Consider the following 27,110-nt stretch of genomic DNA (forward strand, 5'->3'; position numbering starts at 1 on the left):
GCCGCCATGCTGGTGCCGGTGTTCACGCTGAAGCTGAGCCACAAGCTGCAGCCCCGCACGGTGGCGCTGGGCCGGTTCGACGGCGCGCACCCGTGTCTGGCGGCCGCCACGCAGGCGGGGAAGGTAACGGTAACGGCGCGGCGCGGGATGCCCGCCCGGCACGGCGGCCCCCGTGTGACGCGCCGTCCGTGTCCCGCAGGTCCTCGTTCACAGCCCTCACGCCCCCGGCCCGAGGACGGGCGGCAGCCGCGCGGCGCCCAGCAGCCAGGACGCGCACGTCGCCCTGCTCAGCATCAACCAGGCCGTGACGTGCCTGGCGGCCGGGCCGCTCCGAGCCGCGCTGCAACGCGACTGCCTGCTGGTGGGCACCCGCACGCACCTGCTGGCATACGACGTGCACCTGAACTCCGACCTGTTCTACCGAGAGGCGAGTTGCGGTGCTGGGGAGGGCTGGTTTACAACGTCCCGAGGGCCGTGCTCGAAGGAAAGACGTGGGGGAGCTGTGAGGGGTCTGAGCACGGCGTTGTGGGGGAGACTGGGGGAGTGGGGTGGGTCAGTGTGGAGAAGAGGAGCTCAGGGGAGAGCTCACGGCTCTGCAGCCCCTGGCAGGAGGTTGTGGGGAGGGGGGGTCGGCCTCTGCTCCTACGTAACAGCGATAGGGTGAGAGTGATGGCCTCATGTTGAGGGTCAGGTTGGGTATTGGAAGCGGTTCTTCTCCCACAGAGCAGCACGGCACTGACACAGCAAGGAGGGGGAGTCCCCATCCCTGGAGGTGTTCCAGAAACACACAGGTGTTGCACCTGGGGCCACGGTCAGTGGGCAGTGTTGGTGCTGGGCTGGTGGTCGGACCTCGGGATCTCAGAAGCCTTTCCAATCTCAGTGACTTCATGATGTACAAGTTAAAAGCGTAGGATATACAGCTGCACGTGTGAGAGAGAGCCAGTCCTCACCTCACGTAATGCAGCACCCAGCAGGACAGAATCTGGATGTTTTAATGGGTGTTTGGAGCTCAGTTCAGCTGGTGGGACCATTTCACGCTAACCTATCTGTGTGCATGTCCCACACTGTGGTAGGAGTTATGGAACAGCTGAGAGCCATAGGAACTGCCAAGGAAACAGAGACTGCTGGGAGAAACTTGAGAAGGCCTTGGGTTTGTGCAACAGTACAGCTTTTCAGTTAGAGCATTCATCTGCCATCAGTGTGTGAACGTGTCATAACAACTCAATTCTCCGAGTTAGAGCTTTCACCCTGGCTAAGCTGTTGGCCAGACCTCATATGCCATGTTATTGTTCTATTATTATAAATATTAGCCCCTTCCCAAATTGATGCTCGCCCACTGTGTCCTTGCGATGCCACTGCTGTAAGCAGCTCCGTGGTGTGGGAGGGGTGTGCACGTGGAGGTGCGGTTGTGCACCCCCAGCACTGCACGGTGGTGTCAGGAGCTTTTTATTTGTGCACTCGGATACCTCACGCTTTGTTTTGGTCCCTTAATGTCCCTCCATAGGTTTCAGATGGAGCCAACGCGATTGTTCTTGGGAAGCTGGGGGATATACCAGCTCCTCTTGCTATTATTGGCGGCAACTGCGCCCTGCAAGGCTTTGACTATGAAGGAAATGACCTCTTTTGGACGGTAGGGTACATGTAATGCTTTGACTTTATTAAAAGACTCTTTTGATTTCCATGCTTTTTTTTTTTAAATACGATAAATGATAATTTGGTTGTTGAGCAGCTTTCTTATTTCATTTCGGAGCTTAAAGTGCGTTTTGATCTGTATTCGTTGCACTCAAATGGTGCTCGAATGCGGGCTGTGTCCATTGCAGTGCGGGTAATAACAGTGGTTCACCCTCTGACCACTGTCATCAATACTGAAGGCAGCCTTTCCCATTTCAGGTTACAGGAGACAACGTTCGGTCCCTCGCACTGTGCGACTTCGATGGCGATGGCAAAACTGAGGTTTGTTTGTAGTCATTTACGTGTGAATTCAGCAGATTTCATGGTATTGTAGTGAAGGGGAGATTAGCAAGTGCATCTGGCTTCGATGATTGGCAGAGGGATCCCGGTGAGGAAGCTGTCCCCTTCTCAGGCTGCAACCTGGCAGGAACATGCACAGTGGCTCAGTCCACATTCATGGAGCTGCGCTGCTCTCTGGCACTACTTGGAAGCAGGGAAATGAGACGTCTTTGGGTCTTGGCAGTGTTAGTGCCTTGCCTTGGTGAGTGCGTGGCCAGCTGTCATGAAACCTTCTCTTATGTCCATGTACCACACCAGAAATACAGGAGAAATACCATGCCTCTTACCATTGCTCACAAGGCACCTGTTTCATGATAGGGAATGAGAAGACAGAAGACCTGATAAAGAGCCAATGTCTTCTTTGCACGCCCATTTTGGGCTCTAAGTGGATGTAACCCGTGGAGCGGGTCCAGAGGAGGGCCACTAAGATGATCAGAGGGCTGAAGCACCTCTTCTGTAAAGAAAGGTTGAGGGAACTGGGCTTGTTTAGCTTGGAGAAGAGAAGGCTCCGGGGAGACTTCATTGTGGCCTTACAGTACCTGAAGGGAGCGTATAAACAGGAGGGGGAGAGGCTGTTTACAAGGGTGGATAGTGACAGGACAAGGGGGAATGGTTTTAAACTGAGACAGGGGAGGTTTAGGTTGGATATTAGGAGGAAGTTTTTCACACAGAAGGTGGTGACGCACTGAACAGGTTGCCCAAGGAGGCTGTGGATGCCCCATCCCTGCAGGCATTCAAGGCCAGGCTGGATGTGGCTCTGGGCAGCCTGGGCTGGTGGTTGGCGACCCTGCACACAGCAGAGGGGTTGGAACTGGGTGATCATTGTGGTCCTTTTCAACCCAGGCCATTCTATGGTTCTGTGATTCTGGCCTTGCTTTGTAGTAGGGCAGCCACCACTTGTAGGAGGAGCGCTGGTGCTTTGATGTGTGGCTCAATGGCTTTGAGTTTCTATGTTTTTTTTGCAGCTTCTCGTTGGCTCTGAAGATTTTGATATCCGAGTATTTAAAGAAGACGAGATGGTGGCAGAAATGTCAGAAACAGAGGTAAACTACTTCTAGCTAATGTTTATTGTGATTGCGGGTAGGACTGAAAACACTGTGTGCTGTGAAGCTGCCCTGGTTACTCTGCTTTAGATGCACTGTGTAGGTAAATAGTTAACTACTTGGCACCGTATCTATCCTTCCGGAGTTGCAAAAGTCAGAGTTTAACAATGTCTTTAATAACACTTGCACATGTGGAATTTTTGGCATGTTTGTTTACAAACCTTTAACGGGGCCGAGGAAATCGCTGACCGGGCTGGAAGTCAGGCCCTGGCCAAAGGGCTGTGTGTTCCTGGAAGGGTCCCGTGGCTGACACATGCTGTGCCTTCCGAGCTACAGAATGTCCTCTGCTGCAGTTCTCCTCAAATTCATTGTCACTGTGATGAAGTCACTCGTCCCATGTGTGTCCATGTGGGGAACGGCAGGGTGAAGGGATCTGCGTTGCACACGGGCTGTATGAACGGGGCTGTGCCTTTGTAGCACCTGCAGTAAGGGCTTTGTCCTTGAAAAGCTGAGGTCTCCCTGCTGCCCAAGTTAGGACTGGAAGGCTTAGTTAGCTATTAAACTGCTCACAGAGAGCTCTTAAGGAGCAGTGCAGGCAGTGTTCCAGGAAAGGAAGCTGCTCCTTCAGGTGGGATTAGAGCCAGGCGTTGTAAATGGTACGTTCTGCTCTCTGATAAGCAATCCAGGGTCGTGCTGTGATCCCTAGTTCAGGGCTAGGGAGCGCTCTGTGGCTCTCACGTGTTGTTTGTTTCCAGATCTACGGTCAAATTGCTTTCAGTTCACACCTGGACGGCCTTAAGACCTACTGCAGTCTTTCTGCTCTAGTTTGGAAGGCCGCAGCTTCACCTAAACGTAAAGGCAGGGAACAATGGCTGTGTGCATCGTGCTCCTTTTAGAGGACTTGAGTCGTTTGCCTTCTCGGTGTTTAATTCTGATGGAACAGATCACAGAGGTTGTTGTGATTTGTGAACTGATAAATGGACGCTTTGGGTGGGCGGGGAGCTTTGTTATGTGGGTGAGTCCTGCCCTGTCTGGGGTCTCTGCCCTCCTGGGGCCCTCAGGATTTGGAGGGTGGTGTTACATGGGAAAGGCTTCGGAGAGGAAGGGCAAAGGGTTTGGAAACAGTGTTCTATAGCAAGAAATCCGGGAGCACACTCAGATTAGCTGAATTTGGCTTACCTGTGTCTTTCACGGCTGTCTGCAGATAATGTCCTGCAGGACTGAGTTACAGGCACAAGGACTCCAATGAGGGATGCCGTGTGTGCCTGAAGCCAGACCGCAGGGTGCTCATGTACGTGGTGGTGATGAGTGGTTCCTTCCCAGTAGGCTGAGGTGGATTCACTGGAAGTCTTCACAGTGGGAAGGTCTCGTGTCTGTGTGAAGGATTTAGTTGAAGGAATGAGCTGCCTTGTATGGGAGAGCGGGCGGCTGCTTCCTCCAGCACTGAAGTCTGCAGTGTTTGTGCATGGAGAAGGGCTGCATTCCAAGCACTGAGAGGCCTTGCTTGGTGAGGAGCTGTAGGGTAACGGGTCTGAAAAGGAGTGGGAAACAACCTGGGCTGTGACTCTCAGGTCTTTCCCTGGAGCTGTTGCTGAGGTAATATCTGGCCTGCTGTTCTGATTGTCTTCCAGAAGAAGCCCGACTGTGGGAGCTGTTAATTTTTATCGTGCTCATCTCAGGCAAAGGTTTTCTACCAATAATATCTCTAGGGTTTTCCCAGCCCTTGTAGGGTTGAGCTCCTTGGCATCCTCAGATCCCAGAGCTCCAGGGAGCGCTGTGTGTGGGGAGCAGCTTTTGGGTGTTAGCACCAGAGACCACAGGAATCCTCCGAGCAGTTGTGCTGCTGTTTGTGGCAATAAATATTTGGTCAAAGAACACGGTTTGAGGGCAGTTCTGCAATCTCTGTTGAATTGGGTGTTAACACCGACGGCACAGCTTTTGTGAGGAAACCCTGCAAGGCCTTTGGTCGGGTTAAACTGAGTTTTAAAAAGAGTTGCTTTGGTGCTTTGTGCTCCACACAGTGGTCTTAATTACAGTTAAATTCCACCGGGGTGCAGTTCACGTGGAAGAGTCTGTGTGTAGTCTGCTGTTGGGTGTGCAGGAGTTGGTGTGTTCTCACCGTTGTGTTCTCTCTGTCTTTCCCCTTCCCCCTGCAAGACTGTGACTGCACTCAGCCCCATGTATGGCAGTCGCTTTGGCTATGCTCTTTCCAATGGCACGGTGGGAGTGTACGACAGGACGTCCCGCTACTGGAGGATTAAGGTCAGTCCTGCCTTGCAGTATCAGCACTGAGAGCTTGAAGCCTCCAGGGGAGCTGGTAGCTGATCTCTGCTTGTTGATGCTACCCAAACTCCGTAGATGGTTTGACATTTTCTACTGAGAATAGTTTGTATCTCATGTAATTATTACAATTGATGTCATTATCGTATTACAAAACGTACCCATTTTTATAGATACAAGCAAAATCCACAATGTATCAGTTCCTTCAGTTCTTTTGGGATTGTTGGCATGACTGAACAGTGCTAAAACCGTACGTTTAGGATGCTCCAATTTGGTGGGGTCACTGAGCAACCAGAGATGGAGCAGAGAAATGTGAGTTCGTTGTTGGAAAATGCCTCTGGCTGTGTTGTTAAATCAATACTTCATTTCCCAGACACTGGATGTGTCTTACGTTGTGTGTGTTCAAAGCTAATTCTTCCTTTCTGTAGACTCATTCTCCAGAGTCTTGCATCTGTCGGGTTAGAAGGTGCACCCAAGCATAGTTTGTGCTGTTCTCTGTCCTCAGTCTAAGAACCATGCGATGAGCATCCACGCGTTTGACCTGAACTCTGATGGTGTGTGTGAGCTGATCACCGGCTGGTCCAACGGGAAGGTGAGCGTGTGCTGCTGGGAGCAAGGAGCTGTGGGTCTGCAAGCCGTGTTGGAAGCGGGCTGCTACGTGGTCTTGAGCAGAACAGACAAAATATTAAAAAGAGTGCTGAGGAGCTGTCGTAGTAAACCTGGTTTGTCTGGGGAGTCCTTGCCAAATGCACGATCAGCCAGAGAAAACCTTCCTCTGCTTACTTCAGAGTGAATTGCTAAGGTGTGGTAAGCTGTTTCTGTGGTAGCAAAGATCATATGCAACATCCTGGAGCTCTCCTGTGTCTCTTTTCGGCTTTGTCTTGAGTGCATGCTAATCATCTTCTGCTGTATTTCCTGAATGTTCTCCAGCTACAGGGGCAACGAGTGGTTGTGTGAGAGGGGAGCAGCATCGGTCCTGGCTGTGGCAGGATTAGTGTAAATCCATCAAAGTGCTGCTTAATCTGATGTCGAGGCGTTCCATACAGCTCAGTGTAGGCTCCTAAGCCTGCTGCTTGGTGTTCCTTGTTGCCAAAAGCAGCTGTTCTGGTTGCCAGTTCTCTCTTGGATGCAGCTTGCCAATTTTTTTTTGGTAAATCTCCTTTCATAGCACCTCTCATTACTCTCATTAGCCTAGGGGAATTTAATTAACTTTGTGTCAAGCTGGCAGCCTAGAGCCCAGATATGTTGTAACTTCTGTTGGATTAGGTGTATAACATGGTTAAAGTGAGCACCCCTCCTCGCTGTGGGCCTTTTGCTCTTTCAGCTGCAGGCCCTACCCCACCTGCTGCCCCGAAGCAGCCCCCAGCTCTTGGAACCAGTACTGCTGCGTCCTCCTCCCTACAAAGATAATCAAAGATTGTTCATCAGTCCAGGATGGCAGCTCAGCCAAAAAGCTGTACGTACTGCATTAAGGAGATGTCCAGTTTGCTTCCATCATCGCTGCATCCACATGTGCACAGCCTTCCCTGCGTAGCCTTGCAGTAGCCTTTTCTTCCTTCCTGCTGTTTGTAACTTAGGGAGGCATCTCTGAAGAGCAGTTCCTTTTGGCTGAGCCCGTGGAGAGGTCGCTTCCTGATAATGTACCTTCCATCTGTGGTCCTGTGCTCAGCAGAACTGCAGCTCCACGAGTGGTGAGCACCACCACGTCGTGTGTTTTGGAGCTGGCTGCTCTGTTCATGCCACGTCCCTTCTCTCTGTGCTGCTCCAGGTTGATGCGCGCAGTGACCGAACTGGGGAGGTCATCTTTAAGGACAACTTTGCTTCCTCGATTGCAGGAGTGGTGGAGGGAGATTACAGGATGGACGGGAGCACACAGTTAATCTGCTGTTCAGTTGATGGTGAAGGTAGGAGGGCTGTTCAGGACACCAATTCAACACACAGCAGTGTCAGGCGTATCATGTCATCTCAGATGAGCTAACCGCTGATTGTGTTCTGTAGGCGTTTTTGTGTGCCAAATTCCCTTGGCTTTATGAGAAGTGAAGGGAATTTAGTGTTAGGCTATCTGCAAACAGGATGTCAAATACTGCCTTCTCTGTGGTAATCGGTGTGTATGTCATTATGATCCAAGATGCCATCAAAGTCCATTTCTCTACATGAAAAAGTCCCATTCTAAGAATGCAAAGAGAAATATACTCAGTAAAGACTGTGGTTCTTCAGGCAACAGCATAAAGGGTGAATATGTGGGAGGTCTTTTTTCCTGTGTAGTTCTTTGGCTGCCTAACAGTGGCTAAAGGGGGACAGAGAAGTAAGGATGTATGTATTTTGATTTTGTGAATAGTTATTGTGTTAGAAATGTTGGGTGTTAACAGCCCTTTGTTTCCTGGAAAATGCTCTTCTGAAACTGTAGAACTGCTGGTTTTATCCCACCAGACTTTCAAGAAGTGACACCTTGTTGCTGTGAATGGAAACAGATAAGACCATAGGTATTTAAAGTAGCTCAGTTTGAGTTTATGGGGTTATGTGATGGCTCCAGGAGAGAATCCAGGTGTGATTATTGTCTGCAGTGGCCTGAAACAAACAGATCTGGCACAACCCATTTGGAACAAAAGCCTGTCCTGTGAAATAGCAGTGTTTTGCTATCTGTCTTAATCTCAGGCTGCTGGGAGGTGCTCCACTTGGGATTCAGCACATAAGCCCCATCCCAAGCCTGCCCAAGGGGCTGTATGCAGCAGTGAAGGTCTCTTGTTTTTGTTGGGCAGTGTGTTCTGTATGTAAGTGTCAGATCTGTGTGTGTGTGTTTGTTTCTGTGCAGTGCGGGGCTATCTGCCAGGAGGCGAGGAGATGAAGGGAAACCTGATGGATACGTGTGCTGAGCAGGACATGATCCGAGAACTTAGTCAGAAGAAACAGAACCTGCTGCTGGAATTAAGAAATTATGAGGAAAACGCAAAGGTACCACTTAAACAGTGCGTGGGGCCAAGCCCTGGCTTCCCACTGCTATAAAGGTGGGTGGAGGTCGTGGGGCAGTCTGGACAAGTCAGAGCTGTAACCTGTAATCAGCAGTGAGATTGTCTGCTTGGGATTCCTGCTTCTGCCTTGTGCAAGTGCAGAGCGAGCTTTTCTTACTTTAATAAGTCACGTTCTCCTTGCCTTGTCAGCCTGCTGGAGCAGCTAAGCAGAACGGGCTTTGGTTCGGCACCGAATGTGTCTGAAAATTATAATTTTCAAAGCCTGACTCCCAAAACTTGGGAGTCGTTGGGGCTGTGTAAGAGCACTGCCAGGGTGCAGGTGTGCTGGTGGCACCACGGGAAGGTGCAGGATTAGAGGGCTTTGCAAAACAGTCTGAGGAGCAAGCAGGCTCTCGTTGAAAAAGTAAACGAGCACAGCAGCAAAAACAGAGTTGTGCTTAAAACTGAAAATGTATGTCTTTTAGCTTGCTAGACTGAGAATGGGGATTGTGATACTGAAGGGTGTTTTGTGCTTCGGAACAGGCTGAGCTGAGCCCTCAGCTGAAGGAAGCTGACGGGCAGAGGGGTGTGATTCCAGCCAACACCCAGCTGCAGACCTCCCTGTCGGTTAACCTGGGCTCTGACAGCCAGTCTGCTCACGTGGAGCTGTGCATCTCCACCACCAACGGTGAGCCGCAGTCTGCAACCACCACCACTTATCTCCATGTAAATTCATGCAAGCGTTTGGTTATTTTTAGCTGATGATTTGCCTGTCTCCCCTTCGCTGTCTGTAATTTCCCCTTTGTGGCTGCTTTCCTTCCATGGTCTTAAATTGGGCTGTGCTCCTTTGGGTTTCAGGAGAGAGGAGTTGGGTGGGATTTGTTCCTCGTTGTGTTTTGTTTTCCGATGCAATTAACACTTAGCTTGGATGAAATGAGTGTTGGGGATCCCTGCAGCACTCCTCATGTTGACTGTAAACATTATTGAAGAGTGCTGTCATTCCCCAATGAAAGCAAAATGCCCACCACTAAGTGCAGTGGTCTGTGCAGAGGGGTAAACATCCATAACAGCATTTTTGTTATGAAAAGCAACAACCAACCAAACCCAAACCCACCAAGGCAACAGCAGAACACCCGTCCCAGAAATTCATGGCCAATCTTGCTTGCCCATGGGGGGGTTATGCAGTATGCAGGTAAACAGGTTATGGAATGTGGGGACTGCCGCAGCCTGGCGCTCCAGTTGTGTTCAGTGTCTGCAAGCCTGTAAGAGCAGGAACCAAGCCAAGTCAGCAAAGTCACCCAGCACCAGACATGCTGAGGATGCAGGCAGTTCCAGGTGTAGTGCTGCTCATCTGGAGCACGTTAACAATTCAGGAGAGCTGCTTGTGCTTAACTCTGAAGAACATGGTGGCTTGTTGCAGGAAGACAGCTGTTAATTGAGAAACTGCTTTTTCTCCTTGTTGCTAAGACACAATCATCCGTGCTGTGCTGATCTTTGCTGAGGGCATATTTGAAGGAGAGAGCCACGTGGTACACCCCGATCTCCAGAACCTCTCAGGTTGCATTCGAGTTCCCCTCACTCCACCCAAAGACGTCCCTGTGGATTTGCACATCAAAGCCTTTGTGGGTTACAGGAACAGGTGAGGTTTGTGCTGTGAACTCTCCTGGTCTCCAGAGCTAACAGTGCGTGACAGCAAACACTGATGATGTGGCTTTATAACTTGTCCCACCGGAGCTGTACCGTTAATTCCTTGATGCCTCAGTTCTCTCATGGCTGGAATATTTTCTTGAACATACTATTGTCCTGTGCTGCTGGGCTCTTCTTCAGGCGCTCAGAGGGTCCTGCTGTACTCCAGCTCTGCCTTTAAGGGAGCAGTGAGTGGTTCTTGTTCAGGGCATGCCTTGCTGTGGCGCTGCCTCTTAGGGGCCTGGATGCTGGCAGCTCTGGCCATAGTACATGAGCAGACCTGGAGGCACTGTGCCATCTTTCAAACCACAGAGTGACAGACCCTGAGCCTGTCTGACATTTTGGGCTGGTAGGATATGCCTGTTTTCAAGACAACACTTTTCCAGTTTCCTCTTCTTATACACTTAAAGAGACCTTTCTCCCTGCTCTCATCTACCACATCTGGCAGTGTCCCAGGAAGCAGCACCTGAACAGGGAGCTGCGTTTTGAGTGTGAGATAACCAAGGAACTGAATTCCCTGTTTGTTTCCTCTATTCTTTGTTACTGCTTTTGGTAGGACTTCACCAAAACTGTTAATAAATTATCCAGTTACGTAGTAGAATGTTAAATGTAAGCATATATTTTGTTGGAAGGATTATAGAAAATGTAGGAAATGGGGAGGAATCATTCAGCCTCATACAGGGATGTGATAAGCCTGGAGTTTCCAATTCCCACAGCTTCCAGCTGTTTTCCAGTGGTAAGCAGTTGATTCCATCACTGGGAGCTGCTGATGTTAATACTCACCTACAGCAGACCCAGCAGCCCTTGTTGGAGGTGAGTCACTGTGATGTTAGTAACCATCCTTCTTCCTTTGGGATTCTTTCAGCACACAGTTCTATGTGTTTGAGCTGACCAGACAGCTCCCCCGCTTTTCAATGTATGCCCTGAGCAGCCCGGACTCAGCCACAGAGCCGCTGAGCTTTGTGAGCTGTGCAACGAATGAGAGGCCGCAAAGGGTGAGTGTTTGCTCTGCTGCCTGCTTCCTGGCCCTGCTGGTAATGATATTCATAGCACACGGAGGGATTGCAGTTAGCTTGAGATTTCCAAGAGCAAATATTATTACGCATTTCTGGCCTTTGGAGTTCTGAAGAGAACAGGATAGAGGCAAGGCAGTGCCCAGAGGATGGCTCAGGTACCTGGCAGGTGAGCAGTGGAGCTGCAGTGTTGGTTCTGGAAGATCTGAATTGTGAGATAGCAGTGATGAGAGCCCATCTGTTCCCCCATAACCATGGGGCTATGTCGTACTTGCGTGACTTTTCCCGTATTAAGTGGTCAAGGCAAAAACAAACAAACAAACAAACAAACAAAACAAAACAAAAACAAAACAAACAAAAAAAAAAAAACAAAAAACCAAACCAACAAGATTGAGGAAAGCTTTCCTTTAAATTCTTATAGTGGAACACAACTTTGCCTTCTAGATTTCTCCTGTCTCTGGGCCTGGTCTTACTTTTTGGCCCTTGGCTGTGGTCTCATGTTGTCAAATTTGATTTTCTTGCAAATATTCTACTTTGGAGCAGGGGGCCAACTGCTCCCATCCTAACAAGTTCCTGACATTCATTTAAGAGATGAATTGGAGTGAATGGAGCTCCCATGATAACCTGAACGGAGCCCTGGTGCCATGTGCACACGAAGGCCATTGCATGGCTCTCCAGACTACATGCACAGCTGATGGCTGATGCTCTTTGTTTTATTTTTTGCAAGATTGTTATGTGGCTGAATCAGAGCTTCTTGCTGCCAGAGGATGCGGAGTTTCAGAGTGCTCCCTTTCAGGTTTGCTTCACTTCCCTTCGTAATGCAGGCCAGCTCCTCATCAAAATCAAGCCTGGTGGAGAGGTGAGTAACTTCACAGGCAAGGGAGTGCCCATGTAGTCAGACACCACTGAATCTTAAGGATGGTTCTAACGTGGAGCTGTGAAAATGAAGGAGGACTGAACAGGCAGAGGAAGTACTCAACTTATGGGGATGTCTTTTGGCACTGCTGAGCGGGTAAAATCCCAGTGCCAGTCAACAAAGCAAAGTGTTCATTCTACAAGTCAGTAGGAAGGCCTTTGTTCCCCATGGAGTGGTTTCAGGGGGCTGCAGTTTGAGAAACAGAGGCTGCCCATAACTTCTGTGCTGTCCTTGTATGCACAAATTCCTCTTTACCCCACACCTGAGTAAAAGCCCCTTTGAAATCAGTGTCTCCTTATCTCCAGTATGCCTTGGAGCTTGTCTTGTCCCTTAGAATGAACTGCTTTGAGCCTAAGCAGCTGTTCTCCAGGCAGCCCTGCTGAGTAGTTTTGGGAGGTATTTTGGCATGGAAGAGCATGTAAGTGCTTTCTTGTCGTTTCTGACAGATCTCTATCAGCACGGATGATATTGATTTAGCTGGTGACATCATCCAGTCCATGGCCTCCTTTCTGGCAATTGAAGATCTGCAGGTGGAAGCAGATTTCCCTGCATACTTTGAGGAGCTGCGGAAAGTGCTGGTAAAGGTGAGAAGGATTTGGGGGCATTGGTATGGGAGGAAAGAAGTAAAGATCTCCAGACTGCTTTTTCTTCGTGTAAATCAGCCAGCAGTGACTTGCTAAATATTCTGTGCAAAGGAGGAGGGGTACCCTCAACATTCTGTGTGTTACATGGAACAGGGTCTCGGTCCCCAGCAGCTGTTTGATTAGAATAATGCACATACATTGTGTGAGAGACTGAGCTGTGGCTTTGGGCCAGGGTGTCAGGTGTGCATCTCATCCTGAGCACCGTTTTGTAGGGTAAAAGGTGCTGCTCCAGCAGCTTGGGGGTGAGGGAAAGGAGGATGGTCCTGGGTTGGCTAAGCTGGGATATTATTTCCTATTACACCGGGATGAGGTGTAGCTTAAACAATTCCCTTTGTGCCCAGAGTGCCTGAAGGCCTTTTCTCATGGCTGTTTGCCTTGGCCAGGTGGATGAGCACCACTCAGTGAATCAGCGGCTCACTGCTGACATGGCCGACCACTCCAACCTCATCCGCGTCATGCTGGTTCAGGCAGAAGATGCACGGCTCCTGGGAGACATGTGAGCAGTTGCCGCTTTGTGTGTTTTGGGTGTAGAACAGCCAGTCTCTGCTTCTCAGGCAGGAAAAAAAGCACAAAAGCGTTTGTGTAGTGGGAGGGATGCCCAGTTACAATTCTTTGAGCAGAGTTGGTACCTTGGCTGGTTCCACCATGAGCTGCTATCTAACCTTGTCCTGTTTTATAGGGGAAAGCCAGCCTGGGGGAGGCGAGAGGGCAGGTTTTGGCCTTGAACCGGCCTTGAGAAGGTAATATCTTAGAAAGGACGCGCTAAGGGGTGTAGGAACCGAAAGCTGTCTCTGGTGTGTGTACCTTTGAGAATACCAAGACTGAAATGTTCAGTTCCAGGCCCTTCACTATGCCATCCTGTGCTCTGCTCATTTCCTGCCCTGGCTGCCAAGGGCAGCAGTAAAGAGGTCTGAATCCTGCTGGGCCATTTTACTTTCACTGGGGAATGCAGCATCTGGATAAAGAGTCTACCAAAATAGACCTGTTCTTTTTTCCTGTTCAGTAATGAGGTTAACCAACACGTCTAGACAGGTCTGTGGTGCTGTAGCTACAGACACGCAGGTAACCGTGGCAGCCGTCACAACTGGGTATTGCTGCATCTTCCTACGGACAGGCCAGGAGTTACTGTCACGTCCCCAGAGCTTCAGCTCACTGTGCTGGTTGTCCCCGCAGGAAAAACATGAAGGCACGGTACGTCGAGCTGTATGATCTGAACAGGGATTTAATAAATCAATACAAAATTCGTTGCAACAATCACACAGAGCTGCTGAACAATCTGAAAGCAGTGAATCAAGCAATCCAGAGGGCCGGGCGCTTACGTGGTGAGTGTGTGTGTAGGGGGGGGTGGGAGTCTCGGGTCCCACTGAGGCTGATCAGATATCTCAGACGCCAACTGGGTTGCTTAAGTGGTAGAATTGGCCTTCGATTGCCCAGATGCAGCCGATTGCCTGTGATGGGGAACATGATTGGCATCTTGGGAAGAAAGTTCAAAGCAGTTTTCAGTTTTCTGGGTGGTACAGAACTCAATGGCTTTGTTTCAGTTCTTCGTGTATAGCTAGCTCAGTTTAAGGAAACAATAAAAAAAGAAGAGCTATCAAGATAAGCAAAAGCCGTCTGCCTTTATTATTACTGGTTCTATCAGCCTTTGGTCAGGATGCATTTTGTGGTATGGTCATAGCTTTCCCCTTTCAACAAGTCCTTCAGGCTGCCTTGTAATAAATACAGCTATGGAAAATGCTTTCAAGAAAAGGCTTTGTTTTAAGAGAAAGGCAACGTGGCACTTCACTGTTTGCTTAGAAATGTTCTGCATTTTGAGCCTCATACATCTTTTCAGCCTTTTTCTCTGCTTCTAACTGATCTTTTTCTATTTTTTTCCCTTCACAGTTGGCAAACCTAAGGCACAGGTGATCGCTGCTTGCCGGGATGCAATAAGAAGCAACAACTTCAACACGCTGTTCAGGATAATGCGTTCAGGGGTCGCATCTTCTTAAAACAACCAGAGGGAGGAACAGCAGTTGTGTAGTGGTGGTGTTTCCAGGCTGTAGGACCAAAACCAACAAGCATCTCATTTGTTCCCTGCTCTGTTGTAGAGTGAGGTAATAGCAAAGGTTGGGTGTTAGTTGAGGCATCAGTCCAGAAATGCTATTTCTGCAGGCCACAGGCCAGGAGGCTTCTTGAACAGTGCATCAGATTTAAGTGCAAGTGTGGTATTTATGTAAGGCAAAGGTATATCTGTGAAGCATTTATTTTTCATACAGTAACTTATTTGTGTATTTTAATATATTTTGTAGTTGGGCATCCATTTTTTTCCATTAAAACATAGACTGGTTTGACTGCTTTTGTTCTGATTTAGTTGCGGTGATGCATACGGTTATTTGCTGAAAGATGAAACACTGCATTGGCTTTGCTGCATAATGAAGCTGATCTCTGCACGTGCTGTGTTGAGGGTATGTCTGTGGCTGGGTTTGCATTTAAGCATTGGAACCTGGAGCTGACTGAAATCTTAAAACACAGGACCATGAGTCTGCTAACTTCAGAATCCAACTTGTGTTGTCAGCTTGTGCTCTCCAGTGGAGTTATTCTGCATCAGAGAACCCCTGGTTTCATTGCAGGGATGTGCTGCTTCTCTGGTACATTGCAGTCCACTGCACCAGAAGCAAAAGGGATAACTTCTGGCTTTGCAGCCAGGTGGTTGAAAGCTGCTGGGTTCCAGGAAGGTGGGAAGCAGTTGGTTTCATACCTGACACTCCCCACACCCACACTGCTGGAAGCTCTGTGTTCAGCTGCTTGTTCGTGGTACTGCTGGATAAAGCTGCAGATGCTGGGGTGGACAAGGGTGTATTTCAGGAATGAGGAGAACAAAATACACAGCCAGGTTTGGTGTGTAATAAAGAGCTAGCAGGATGTAATGGGATCAGGAGAAGGTCTTGATAAATCTCTTGTCCCCTGGCTCAAAATTGTTTATTAGTTGTGGGATCTTCTAAATTGGATTTACATATTAGAGTAGGTCTGTAGGTTAGATGTGAAGATAGTGTAGAACCTTTGCCAAAACAAATTTCTCTTAGAAGCTAAAAATACCCTGGACAGGATGAGGCTGTGTGCCAGAGCTCCTAGCTCCTGCCCCTTTGTCCTGTCTGTGCTGTGGTTTGGGGAGCAGGCAGCCCATCACCTCTGTCAGAGGGGTTCTTGGGCAGCTTCTCAGCACTGTCAGCAGCACTCACCTCCTGGAAGTGCTGTGTCTCTTATGTGCTAACTCTGAGTTCAAACCAGCAGCCTACTGCTTGCTACAGAGCAGCCACTGGCTAGAAGTTGAATGGGAAAATAAGTTCTTGCACTGTGTTCTAATCTCCAAAACAGTCCCTTGCCAGGGCTTCAGCCTTTCAAGATGAAGAATTGAGCTGCCAAATGCATGGATCTCTCTTGCTTCGAATCAGCAGCAGGAGCTCATTTGAATTCTTTAGGAACCTGGTTGTTAGTCACATCCAGCTTCTTGGTGAGAAGGGTGGTGAGCCACCCATGCTGTTCTAAGCGAGCAAACTGTAAGACTTGATTATGGAACAGTCTCCTGGCACAAGCCTCAGGCTTTCTGCCACCTGCTGTACTTGTTCCCACTGTTTCCAGCTCTTCTTTGGCTCTTTATGTTCAAAACCCTAATGCTTGCTTAGTAACATTTCTGTAGCCCATTCAGTGATCAGAGTGCCTGTGATCAGAAAGCAGCTTTCCCATCAGCCTGATTTCCAGGGCTGCACACCAGGCACTTCCAGTCCCAGTTCTGTTTTGCTCTTGGCAGCCTATCTGCAGTGCTTGTCAGTCCCTGGGTCACAGTTTAGACCTCCGCTGTGGCTGATTTCCTCCAACAACAAACTTGTCATTTATTTTCCGGTAAAAGCAGCTTTTATCTTTGCCAAATGTGAAATCTGCATCCAGGAAGCTGAAGCGATGCACCAAGGTTTGCAGTTGCATGTTGACAGAGCAGCCCTTGGCTGGCACACAGCAGCAAGTTGACATAAGCACGGAGCCCAGCTGAACCTGCACCAAGAAATCATTGGCCAACAGTCTGTGCTGGGAAGGGTCAGTCCTCCAGGCCTGTTGCGTAGTATCCAGTTCTCAGGGAGGGGAGTTGTTTACAGCTGTTAAACCACTGGTCAAGCACAGAATAACCTCTGAGATCACATGAGTAGAACTGTACGTTTGTTGCTGGAGGTTCATGGGAAAGGCTGCTTGGAGGACACTATGCTGGGAGCTGGGTTTACTCCATGGTGCTCTGCAGCATTCAACGCCTGCCTGGAATTCTGCCCTGCACTGAAGCTGCTTAAAGGCATCTGGCTTCCCCACAGGGTCCCTTTGCTGCCCAAGCAGCGTGCTGCAGCAGTGCCGTGCTGAATCCCTGCCCTCTCACCAGAGAGCTGTGTACCAGGGATTTTCCATGACCTAATTCAGGTTCCGGTTTGGAGCTGAAGAACAAACAAAGCAATGGGAACTGACAGCTGGCAACGGGTTACCTCATGTTAGCCACACTTTCTTCAAGTCCCAGGGATTGCTGTTCACCTTGGCTAATCCTAATGCATGGCATCCCTGGTGTCAGCACTTATTTCTGTGTTTACGATCGCAGAAATCATTCCCTCAGCCTGGTCTCTGGTTAAGCTGCATTGAATTGCTTTTGTTTCCAGTGTTGTTAACAACCAGATCCTGAGAAACATATTGTGAAGCACTGGAATAACGCAGCACTTGGGTAGCAGAAGCTGCTGTACCCTGCACAGAACAGCAGGCTTCCTGCTGCAGCGATCTGCTGGAGCCACGCACGCATCCTCACAGGGCTGAGCCAGTAACTGACAGAGGAGGCTGTCTTCTACAAAGCTGCTCTCAGCTGCACACACTGTGCCATGTTAATCACTTACCTGCTCCATTCTGTTGGGTTTCTTTTTCAAACCTAACTGCAAATTTAGCTTTGTAAATCACTTCATCTCAGTCTCCTGCGGCAGAAGGGTGTTTCCCTGCACGATGGGTAATCGCCTTGCTGGAATAGGGGCTGGTATGCCCTCTAGTGTGTTACTTATTATTAAAAAGAAAGCTTCAAAAGGCAGAGTCTTCTGGTAGGCTGTTCCAAGACCCACCAAACACACTCTCAGGCTGACGATGCAGAAGAATACGCTGTTTCTTTTTGTTAATTAACTTACTCCCAGCTTTGCCTAGGTGACCGTACCATGAGGAGCTGTGGTATCTGTAACCTTTGTCTGAAACTACCCAAGAATTTCTGGTTTTTCTTTGAGAACTCCCACGACTTGTCTTTTTCTGGAGCTTTTGTCCCCATAAAAGCTGTTGCTCAGAAAGGTAGCGGAATGCTTCAGAAGTTAACCTAAATTAGCGTTGCACAGAGTTCTATGCTCTTCACAGCATCTGTTTCTAGGTTAATCCCCCTGTCTTTGTAAGCAGCTTAGAACAGCAAAGGAATGTTGAAAGAGTGTAGGAAAGTGTCTGCAGCACAGAGAAGCCAGCTTAAGGAAACAAGTTAGAGAACGAACAAGATCATGTAGATCTCCCAAGCCTACGTGCTTTCTAATCCGTTTCAGAAAGCAATCATGAAGTCATACCCCAAGTACATGCTGCCTGTGCCAAAACAACTTGCCTTACTTGGAGCTTGCTGGTGCCCTGCTGATAGCTGTGTCTTACACCACCTCTGTTGTCACAGTGACATTATGCCTGGAACCAGATTGATAGCAGGCTCTAAGCAGCTCACCCTATCCAGTCCAAAAAGAGGCAGGAGGAAATGAAAGTGCATGTACTTCCCTGCTTGCTGCAAGCCCAAGGCCTCTGTTGGCTGGCTTGGTTGATCTGAAAGTACACCTGTGTTTCTCCTGGCAGCAAAGTTTTAGGCAAGTGTGTGCATGCCAGGGCCAAGCCTACAGCACTGTGCTTGCTGTCCAGCTGGCTGTCCTCCTCTGATACCTGCTACGTGGAAGGATCCAAGCAGCCTATTTCCAATGGCAGAAGCCATGTTGGAACCTAGCAGACTGCAGGACAGAACTGGAATTGGACACGAGGATGCACTGTTGGCAATCCTGCTGTGGATGATGAGCCAAAAGAGGTGAATTGGCAAGTTGGCGAGTTCCTGCTACCAGCCCAGCCTCTCCTGGTCTGAGACTGCAGCCACAGCTCTTTCAGATCTAAAGCATGGAGCTGTTCAAGTATAGGCACAGGCAAAGAACATAGGAGCGGGTCTCTTCTTTCATCTACTGCTTAACTTGTAAACTCACAGGAGTACAGGCTCCATCTGGGTCTGCCTGCACAGCGTTTAGCATAATGAAGCTGTGCTCCTGTTACAGTGCCAAGGCCAGGCTGCTAATGCCAGCAGCTTTACAGCCTCACTTTCTTCCTTCATGATTCCACAGAGCTGTACACTTCTTATTTCCCTGGGCAGCTCCTTTATTTCTGCCACTACAAAAGGTGAACAGTTAAATTCCAGAAAATGTCCTGGATATTTTGTGACAGAACTTGCTCAACTACAGTTTGAAGCATTTAACTGACCTCTTTTTTAAAAACAAAAACAACAAAACAGTCATTAACTTGGGGCCATGCACGCTTGTAGTTTTCACCTTGCCAGAGAGACTCATCCCACACATCTCATTTCCACAAGAAAAGGGCTGGGAAGCTGTCAGTCACACAGGGATGGCACCCTCCATGTACTATTAAAAGTGGCTAAGAGTGCACGTTGCAACCAAGTCAGGAGGAGACATGATTTCCACTTACAGTTAATAAAAAAGTCACCTGGGTCCCCTAAGTAGGGTATAGTTCACATACAACACGATCAAGTTAGCATCAGGAAGGCTGGCCTGGGCTCAGGCAGGCCCAGCCAAATGCTCGAACACAGCCCTGCCCCAAAGCCACCACCACCACTTTCTGTGTATGATGGTCACTGTGCCATCACTCATAATAAACAAATGAAAAATCCCAAAATCCTCTTCTGCTCGGGTGCTTTTTCAGGCGTGCCAAGCTGCGATGATTGATGTATTTCACAAACTTCATAGTTTCTTTGTCTCTGTATACCAGGGCCAAGCAGTTGTCCTCTGGATTCACAGTCAACAGCTGGGAGAGGCGAGAGTAAGGAAGGAAATTAGTTTCAAAAATATGTCCATGGTAACATTCTTAGAAAGGAAAACAGCTTAAAAACTTGTCAGAAGAAAGGGCTGCTAATAGAAAGTGAGACATATATGTAACCTGAAGTATTTATTAGATAGCAAGGTTCACTTGAAGAGATTCTGGACTTCATATTGGTATGACTGTTCTGCAGCCTTGCTCGTGCTCAACTGGATGTGACTTTTACTTGGAAAAGTGTGATCTCTGCTACAGCCTTGTGCCCACAGGAGTCAGTGACCACTTGCCTCTTGAAGCCAAATGCAGAGCTGTGCCCCCAAGAGCTACAGCTCGAGGGTAGGCACAAGGTTTCAGTGTAACAGCTTCATCTTGAGATTGTGTTAGCATTGTGATAAAGTGTAATTGTGCCACTCCACCCTAAACAATTAATTTTTATCTAATTTACAGTTAGCAGCCAAGCTCCTTACCTCTTCATCTTCGCCTTTAGCAATGTAGGAAGTAAAGCCACCATACTCTGGATCCCAGTCTTAAAAGAGAAAAGAAAGATTCTTAGAAAGCTGAACGCTGCGCAGGCTCCATACAGCTCTCTTGTATGTGATGCAGCTTTTGTATTCCACTCTGCACAGTGACTGGACGCAGGACTATCCCCAGTTTACCTCCTGCCAGTCTATCATTTTCCCTTTAAATTCAGAATTGACTTGAATTGAATGTACCAGCTTTGCCTTTTAACACAGACAGGCCATTTAAGGTAGCTTGGCTTTCTGCTGCCTACAGTTTTGCCATAGCAGATAGCAAACTCCCAGTACAACTACAGTCATGTGCCAGGTGGTTTCAGCTATGCATTCTCAGCTCATCTAGTCCAAAATACTTGTGTTTATATTTTTGTTTTTGCTATTATCTAACCATCAGTCAACCTAAAATGCCTAGACACACCTAATGTAACTTTAAAAAACCCCAGGCTTTGTGAACTGGGGGCAGTGATAGTTTTGATGAGAAAAGAAGCAAAATGGAATGCTTTCAGCAAGAATTCTGGCCACCTGCCATCCGTGCTCAGAGCCACCACCCAGCAGAGCAAAGACATTGGGGCCCCATCCCTTCCCTGTTCCAGAGAACCCACACGCCACCTCCTGGCTGCAACACAGGCAGCTCAGGCAATGACACAATCTTTGTGTAAGGACCAGAGGAGTGAAGATGAGGATGTTGTCTGTTGTCTGCTTACCTTCACAGCCACAGTAAAAGAGCAGGTCAAGAGCAAATTCAGTTGCTTGATTGTCATGGACTAGAGTATAGTGCCCATTGGTCCAGCGCCGCAGCTCCCCTGCACACATCGGGGTACTCGAACCTATGGGAGGGAGCAGATTATCTCAGCAGCCAGGGAAAGCCATGAGGATGTGCTGTAGCTGACTCCTGCGAAGCTCAAGGCGTGTGAAGGGATGCCCCCATACTGTCTTTGCTGGCCCCAGCAAAGTGCAAAGGAAGAACAAGTCAAACAGATCTCATGTTAACTTCTTTTCTAGACGGGGCTCTAAGTCAAGTCCTTTGAACGGTGTGGGGCAGGGCATGGACAGACACAAGATTTGCTTTCTGACAGCTCCTAGAGGCAATGTGTTTTGATTCAACCAGTTCTTCCTTCTGTTTTGTTCCCTCTCCTTTGGGATTTACACTAGAGCTCTAACCTTCAAAAGCCAGTAACCTGTCTGCTCTGAAAGCACATAAACACCAAATGCTGCAGGGAAGAAAGCAGCACTCTGTACTCTCAGGTAGGTACACAGAATCTGGGAAAGTCTTTGTGTTCTCATGGCTCCAGTCAGTTTTCAATCCATGCAGCCTCAAACTATGACCTCCTCCTATAGGAGTTTGCAATTAGACAGGAAGAATGGCAACAGAAAAGGCAAAATGACTAGCTGGGGAAATAAAAAAAACCCAACAAAGTCTTTGTACAAAATAGGTCTTGGGTTTTAATTACCTTTTCTTCTAATGTCTAATAACTTGTAGGATGAGCATTTTAAAAAATCTGATACGTTTGTACCTTGTGTTGACTGCAGTACAAGGTGAAATCTGAGTTCCATGAAAATCTCTGGGTCTGCTGCCAACAACCTTAACGTCAGGACCCTGCTCAAGTCCTTTCACATTGCTGCTGCCCTACTTACCATTCTGTGTCTCACTGTCTTGTGCCTCAGAGATGTTGTCAGGCTGGTCTGGCTGACTGGTACTGCTATCAGCGTGCTGTTCAGTTTCTTCCTCCTCGCTTTTGGAACTGCTGTGCCCAGTGCTGTCTGCTGCTCTTCCTTCCCCAGCATCCTCATCTGAAGGGGCCAGGAAGTGCAGCTTTAGACCAGTGAAGTTGGAAAGCAGTAAAAACAGGGCCTCCGAGCGCAAGAACTGCAGGAAGTTCTTCAGGATGTCAGGGAGGCTGTCTTCCTCTGCTGTCTCATAGAGCCTGAAAGACAGCAGATAGCAACAGCAGAGAACCAACGAGAGCCACATCCATGGCAGCAGCAGTGGTCAGTGCAGCCTCACGGCAGCTCCTGCTTGGTGTGATCAATGGAACAGGATTGTCATTTCCTACCTTTTATTGGGAGGCCCACGACTGCTCCACTGGATGTCTTTGTTCTCCAAAGCTTCACACAGAAGTTGAAATTTCTCTTTCTAGGAGAGAAAGAGTGCTGAAACATTAACACTTAGTCCCCAGGTCTCCCTCAGTGTACTGCAAGCAGCCATCCTGCACTCTCATGTAAGGCATTCTCAACATTTTCTTTAACTTGCCTGTCTCCTAATGACTGCTGAATAGAAGAGCATAGTCTGGGTGGACACTGTGAATTTTTAATGGCCATGACCCAATAGGTCATGTTACTTGATTGTTGACTGGGTGAGAATGCAATTTCACTGAGATATGGATGCTCAGTAAACCAGGGGTAAATCAGCCTTGAGAAACACAGCCATTCAAGTAAGCCAAAATCACTGTGAGTCATTTGTTTCACATACAGGTTGAGTTCCCCTAAGCTGCTAAGAGCTTAGGGTACAGATAAGGACATTCTGGTCATCACGGGAAGGATGATCTGTTTCCATCCTTCTGCTTTGCTTCCAGCAGGAAAAAAGAATGCTGAAGCAAAGCTTATGGGTTTTGATGTATACCTGCACAGCAGTGTACAAGCAGGCAGTGGTTATCCATCCACAGAAACAAAGAATGGCTGAGGCTGGAAGGGACTTCGGGAGGTCATGCATGACATGAGGACACCAGTAGCCCTGTGACCACACTGTATGGAAGCACAGGGCTCACCTTAAGAAAATCCTTCAGGAGAATTTCTGATCGCTCCTCAAATTCCTCCTGGATTTGAGCTTGGGAGTCCATGTCCAAATAAACTAGATTGACCCACTCATACAAGATTTCATGCTGGAAAGGAAATGGATTTGAACAATGGATTTGCAAAAGTAAAAACAATTCCCCAATTTCTCTTCTCCCAGCGGCCCCCATAGGACTAGATTCCACCCACCCACTCCATTCTTTTTTTTTTTTTTTTAATTGCACCAAGAGCATTTGCTGCCCTCTCTGCACAACTGTTGTCATGCACAGTGGACAGAGTTAAAAAAAAATATATATAGATATACAAGGGGTTAACGAGCTACAAATTTATGGACAGAAATAAAAAAGGAGACTTGGATAAGCTACAGTTTAAAGCATCTCCAACCACTGGTGTGTCCCAAACAGGCATTTGAGGGACATGAAAGAAATGGAAATGCAGTTCAGTAGACAGTGGTTACTCACATCGTAAGGGATGTGTGGGCTCCTGGGCAGGGGAGCTTCAATGTAGCGTGCAGGCCGCTCTATGGGGGGGCCATGAAACCAGCCGCTCACTGACAAGCGGCACTTCTCCTCTGACAGAATCTCCGACACCTGGAACAACATCAGCAGCACGTCAGTTTAGAATACATAACACACAAGGAGTAGCTGTAATTGGCTACACAGACTCATTCCTCGTGAGAACCTACTGCTCACAGAGAGGAGGCAGCCAAGGGCTACAAGAAGCTGGGTTATTCTCTGTTCATAGAGAGAGAGCTAAAACAGATGTTGATGCTCAAGTCCCTTGCAGATCTCCAAAATCCCAGTCTGACCTTTTATTCTATGCTCCCAGCAAAATCCACTCCCTGTCTCTGAGAGCTTGAGCAAAGGTTGAGTTGTTGTGTCATAGAAATAACATTCAATTTTCTACCACTTGTTCTGTTGAAGAACTGGCATGTACAAGTTACAAAGATTAGCTGGCAGAGGTTCATCTGGAAATGCAGAAATTGTTACGAGCATGTAGGCCAAAGCAGGCTATACTGGTCTAACTTTTGTCTTTTACTTTCTAAACATTTCATTAAATTGTGCACTGACATTAATTGGGCTGCCCTGAACTATTTCAGATTGCAGGGTGCAGTACTGCAATGGTAGTGCAAAGAGAGAGCCACCCCCTTATGGCTGGTTGCTAGCCACAAACTGCTGTGAAGTTCTGAAGCACATGAAGACATTGCAGTTTTATATCCTTGGACTGTCTGCTAGGACAGTAGGAAGAATCAGTCTGTTCTAGGAGAGGTTGTAGCTACAAAGCTGTAGCAGCTGTTTCCTTGCATGACTCTGAGGTGTTCTAGACTACTGTGAATGGCTGCAGTATCCTAAAACACTTGGGAAATGGAAACCAGGGAAATGCCTGTCATTGGGAGCCCATGGATGTGCTCTGACCAGTGAACACCCAAAGCTTTATTTGGGATCTGCTGAAGATGTGTACACCACAAAGGCCAACACCTGAAGATGTGCTAGAAAGTAATGATGGGATTTTTTTTTCCCCCCAAGATGATGGAGCTAGGCTGACAGTTTAAAGTTGGCTTTGCCAGCTCCTGTCCTCCCTAAAGTCACAAGCTTTTAATGCACAGCACTTAGCATGAGTATCTATTCTGACTGCCCATGCTTCTCCCTTCCCCTTTCCTCTTTCCCATCAGGGCTGTAACAGCACACAGAACAAATAGCCACAACACTGACAAGAACCAAAAAATGAAAAAAAAAAGTCAGCTCCTTGCCTGGTGGAAAGAGACTGGAGACACTTCAAAGAAAACCAGCGTGTTCCATGAAGGCATCAATGACTTCATGATTTGCTGTGGCTGAAAGTGTTCTGAGGAGGAAGAAAACATACTCTGGTTACGATATGGAACTTACTAGCAGCTAACTGGCACTAACTGGTGGGACACTTTAGTGTAAGGGATGGAGCTCAGGCCTTGGTAAGAAATCAGTGGACTTCTGTTGTTGGAAAGGGAATTTATCTCAGTCACTTTTAAGTTAAGTGATGCCAGTTACTGGCATCACTTCTATCCTGCCTTCTTGGAAAAAAAGGATTCCCCTCTTCATTGCCCTCTGATGTCACCCACTGGCTTTGTGGCTTTGTCTACAAAGACCTACAGTCCCCTCCGCAAGGTGCAAATTTTATCTATACATCAGCTTCTCTGAACGAAGGAAATAGTCTTTATAGAATTGCTGTAAGGGGTGGGTGCATAAGAGTCGTCTCTTCTAGACACCCAAAGCTGAGGTCTTACCATCTGTGCTAAACAGGTCCAGTGTCCCCCCATCGCTTTTCTCCCAGGGTGGCACGAGGTACAGGATGAAAGCAATTCTCCGGCCTTCCAGCTCATCATCATGGCACAGCAGTACATCTGCAAGCACACAGATTTTGCTACAGTAAAGCTTTCCTAAGGACACCTATGATTAATTTCAGTGGTTGCTTCCCAGCTTTCTCCCTGCAAGAGTGCAAGAAAGAACATGCTGCGAGGTGAAAACGCAGCTCTTGGGAAGGGCAGCACTGACACAGCAAGGTTAATTTCTGTGGCATTTCACTGTAATTAGCCCACTCTGAAGATGTGGAATTGCAATTCCTGTCACCCACCACAGTGGCTGTCACTGGGTACAGCGGACATTCCTGGATTAACCAAGGTCTGTTCTTTGATACACAGCTTCCCTGCAAGACGTTTGCACTGCAATGGAGGGAGAGGGAATCCCTGACCACAGAGCAACAGTTGGTTTTGTGGAAGACTTAAAAGCAGTAAAAGCTGCCATGGCAACGTGCATGCAAGTGGTGAGATAGCCTGGGTGGAGCATCTCACAGAGCAGGGGTCACGCCAGCCCTGGGTCTTGCTGCAGCTGTGAGCAGCATGACCACAGTGATGGAGAAGGGTCAGGGGGCATTAGGGACAGGTTGTGGTTCAGCATGTGGTGGTTCAGAGGGTGATAGGCATGGCACAGCCCCGCAGGACACTGGACACAGCCCTGAGTTCCAGAGCTGAGGGAGCGCTGGGACACTGCTCTCAGACTTTGGGTTTGGGAGGTTCCGTGTGGAGTCAGGAGGTTGGTGGGCAGACTGACCTGTGCTCTCATACTTGGCGCAGGAGATGTCGATGGAGGGCTCCAGCTCAATGTGGGTGACAGCCTCTAGCCATGCTCGCAGGGTCCCGCTCAGCGCCCGCCTGAGGAACAAAGCACGGGGTGAGGCAGGCCCAGCGTGCGCTGCCCCGTGGACACTGCAGCCTTACCTCAGCGCGCTGACATGGGGCTCCGGCCGGGCCCCCAGCTCCTCGGACTGCAGCGGCGTGGGGAGAGATGGAGAAAAGCATTGAGGAAGGTGGAGAGGGAGACCTCATGGCTCTGCAACCCCTAAAAGGAGGTTGTGGTGAGGAGGGGGTCTGCCTCTGCTCCCAGGAGATAGCAATAGGGTGATAGTGATGGCCTCATGTTCTGGCAGGGGAGGGTCAGGTTGGCCATTGGGGAACACTTCTGCTCTGAAAGAGCAGCGATGCAGTGGCACAGCTGCCCGGGGAGGAGGGGGAGGGGGGAGTCACCGTCCCTGGAGGTGTCCCAGAGCCGTGGGGATGTGGCACTGAGGGACGCGGGCAGTGGGCACGGTGGGAGTGGGCTGGAGCCGGAGGTGGAGATCTGAGGTGTTTTTTCCACTGGTGATGATTCTGTGGCTCTATGGCACTCAGCCCCGCTCCCGGCCCGGCCCGGCCCACCTGTCGCAGGGACAGCAAGTCGTTCCGCCGCTCTCGGAAGCCCAGGCACAGCAGCTCATCGCCCAACGCCGCCGCGAAGGCCGGGCTGGCCAGGAGGCCGCGCAGCACGCCGTGCCGGAACGGGGCCTGCTCCACCGCCACGGCCTCTGCGAGGACAAAGCCGGCGATCAGCGGGCGGCGCGGCACCGGGCTGAGAGCCGCGAGACGCGGGGGCCCGTACCGTGTCGGAGCGGCTCCCCCCCGGCCCAAGCCGCCGCCGCCCGCTCCCGTAGCGCCGTGTCGCCGAGGGCGGCACAGAGCTCGGCGGCAATCTCCCGCCGCCCGCGCTTCTCCCCGCTACGGCCGCCCGTCGCGCCGCGCCGCTTGGCTCCCATGCTGTCGCTCCCCGCTGGACTACGAATCCCAGCGGCCCCTGCGGGGAGGCGGGGCCGCGCTGCCCCGAACCA

General features: G+C 49.2%; 2 protein-coding genes across 2 annotated transcripts; one reads left to right on the forward strand and one right to left on the reverse strand.

Annotated features, from left to right (window-relative positions):
- BBS2 (Bardet-Biedl syndrome 2) lies at positions 1–14,873 on the forward strand. The gene is made up of 17 exons (NM_001012777.3): positions 1–123; positions 200–427; positions 1,505–1,630; positions 1,891–1,953; positions 2,976–3,053; positions 5,211–5,315; positions 5,839–5,925; positions 7,102–7,237; positions 8,146–8,285; positions 8,825–8,969; positions 9,749–9,920; positions 10,833–10,962; positions 11,708–11,839; positions 12,343–12,480; positions 12,924–13,036; positions 13,714–13,862; positions 14,425–14,873. Exons 1-17 carry the CDS (start codon positions 7–9, stop codon positions 14,529–14,531), a joined length of 2,166 nt encoding a protein of 721 aa, NP_001012795.2. The 5' UTR covers positions 1–6; the 3' UTR covers positions 14,532–14,873.
- A 4,069-nt stretch (positions 14,874–18,942) lies between these two features.
- On the reverse strand, positions 18,943–27,059 carry OGFOD1 (2-oxoglutarate and iron dependent oxygenase domain containing 1). Its single transcript, XM_015279237.4, has 13 exons — positions 26,885–27,059; positions 26,665–26,810; positions 26,188–26,234; positions 26,021–26,121; positions 25,198–25,314; positions 24,688–24,779; positions 23,399–23,527; positions 22,913–23,026; positions 22,202–22,281; positions 21,783–22,072; positions 20,852–20,974; positions 20,100–20,158; positions 18,943–19,623 (listed from the first exon to the last, which is right to left on the reverse strand). Exons 1-13 carry the CDS (start codon positions 27,036–27,038, stop codon positions 19,462–19,464), a joined length of 1,614 nt encoding a protein of 537 aa, XP_015134723.1. The 5' UTR covers positions 27,039–27,059; the 3' UTR covers positions 18,943–19,461.
- Between the last annotated feature and the right edge of the window lie 51 nt (positions 27,060–27,110).

Source organism: Gallus gallus, chromosome 11 (assembly GCF_016699485.2).
Source record: "Gallus gallus isolate bGalGal1 chromosome 11, bGalGal1.mat.broiler.GRCg7b, whole genome shotgun sequence".
Classification (NCBI taxonomy): domain Eukaryota; kingdom Metazoa; phylum Chordata; class Aves; order Galliformes; family Phasianidae; genus Gallus; species Gallus gallus.

What these genes read in the sequence shown, in the direction of transcription:
- OGFOD1 (XM_015279237.4), bottom strand. Translation starts at nt 27,038, where the DNA reads ATGGGAGCCAAGCGGCGCGGCGCGACGGGCGGCCGTAGCGGGGAGAAG. An exon ending in GCCCACACATCCCTTACGAT is followed by an intron (nt 23,027 to 23,398) that starts GTGAGTAACCAC and finishes TTTCCTTTCCAG; the next exon opens with CATGAAATCTTGTATGAGTG. An exon ending in CTAAAGGCGAAGATGAAGAG is followed by an intron (nt 19,624 to 20,099) that starts GTAAGGAGCTTG and finishes CGCCTCTCCCAG; the next exon opens with CTGTTGACTGTGAATCCAGA.
- BBS2 (NM_001012777.3), top strand. Translation starts at nt 7, where the DNA reads ATGCTGGTGCCGGTGTTCACGCTGAAGCTGAGCCACAAGCTGCAGCCC. An exon ending in CCGCCACGCAGGCGGGGAAG is followed by an intron (nt 124 to 199) that starts GTAACGGTAACG and finishes CGTGTCCCGCAG; the next exon opens with GTCCTCGTTCACAGCCCTCA. An exon ending in CCGGCTGGTCCAACGGGAAG is followed by an intron (nt 5,926 to 7,101) that starts GTGAGCGTGTGC and finishes GTGCTGCTCCAG; the next exon opens with GTTGATGCGCGCAGTGACCG.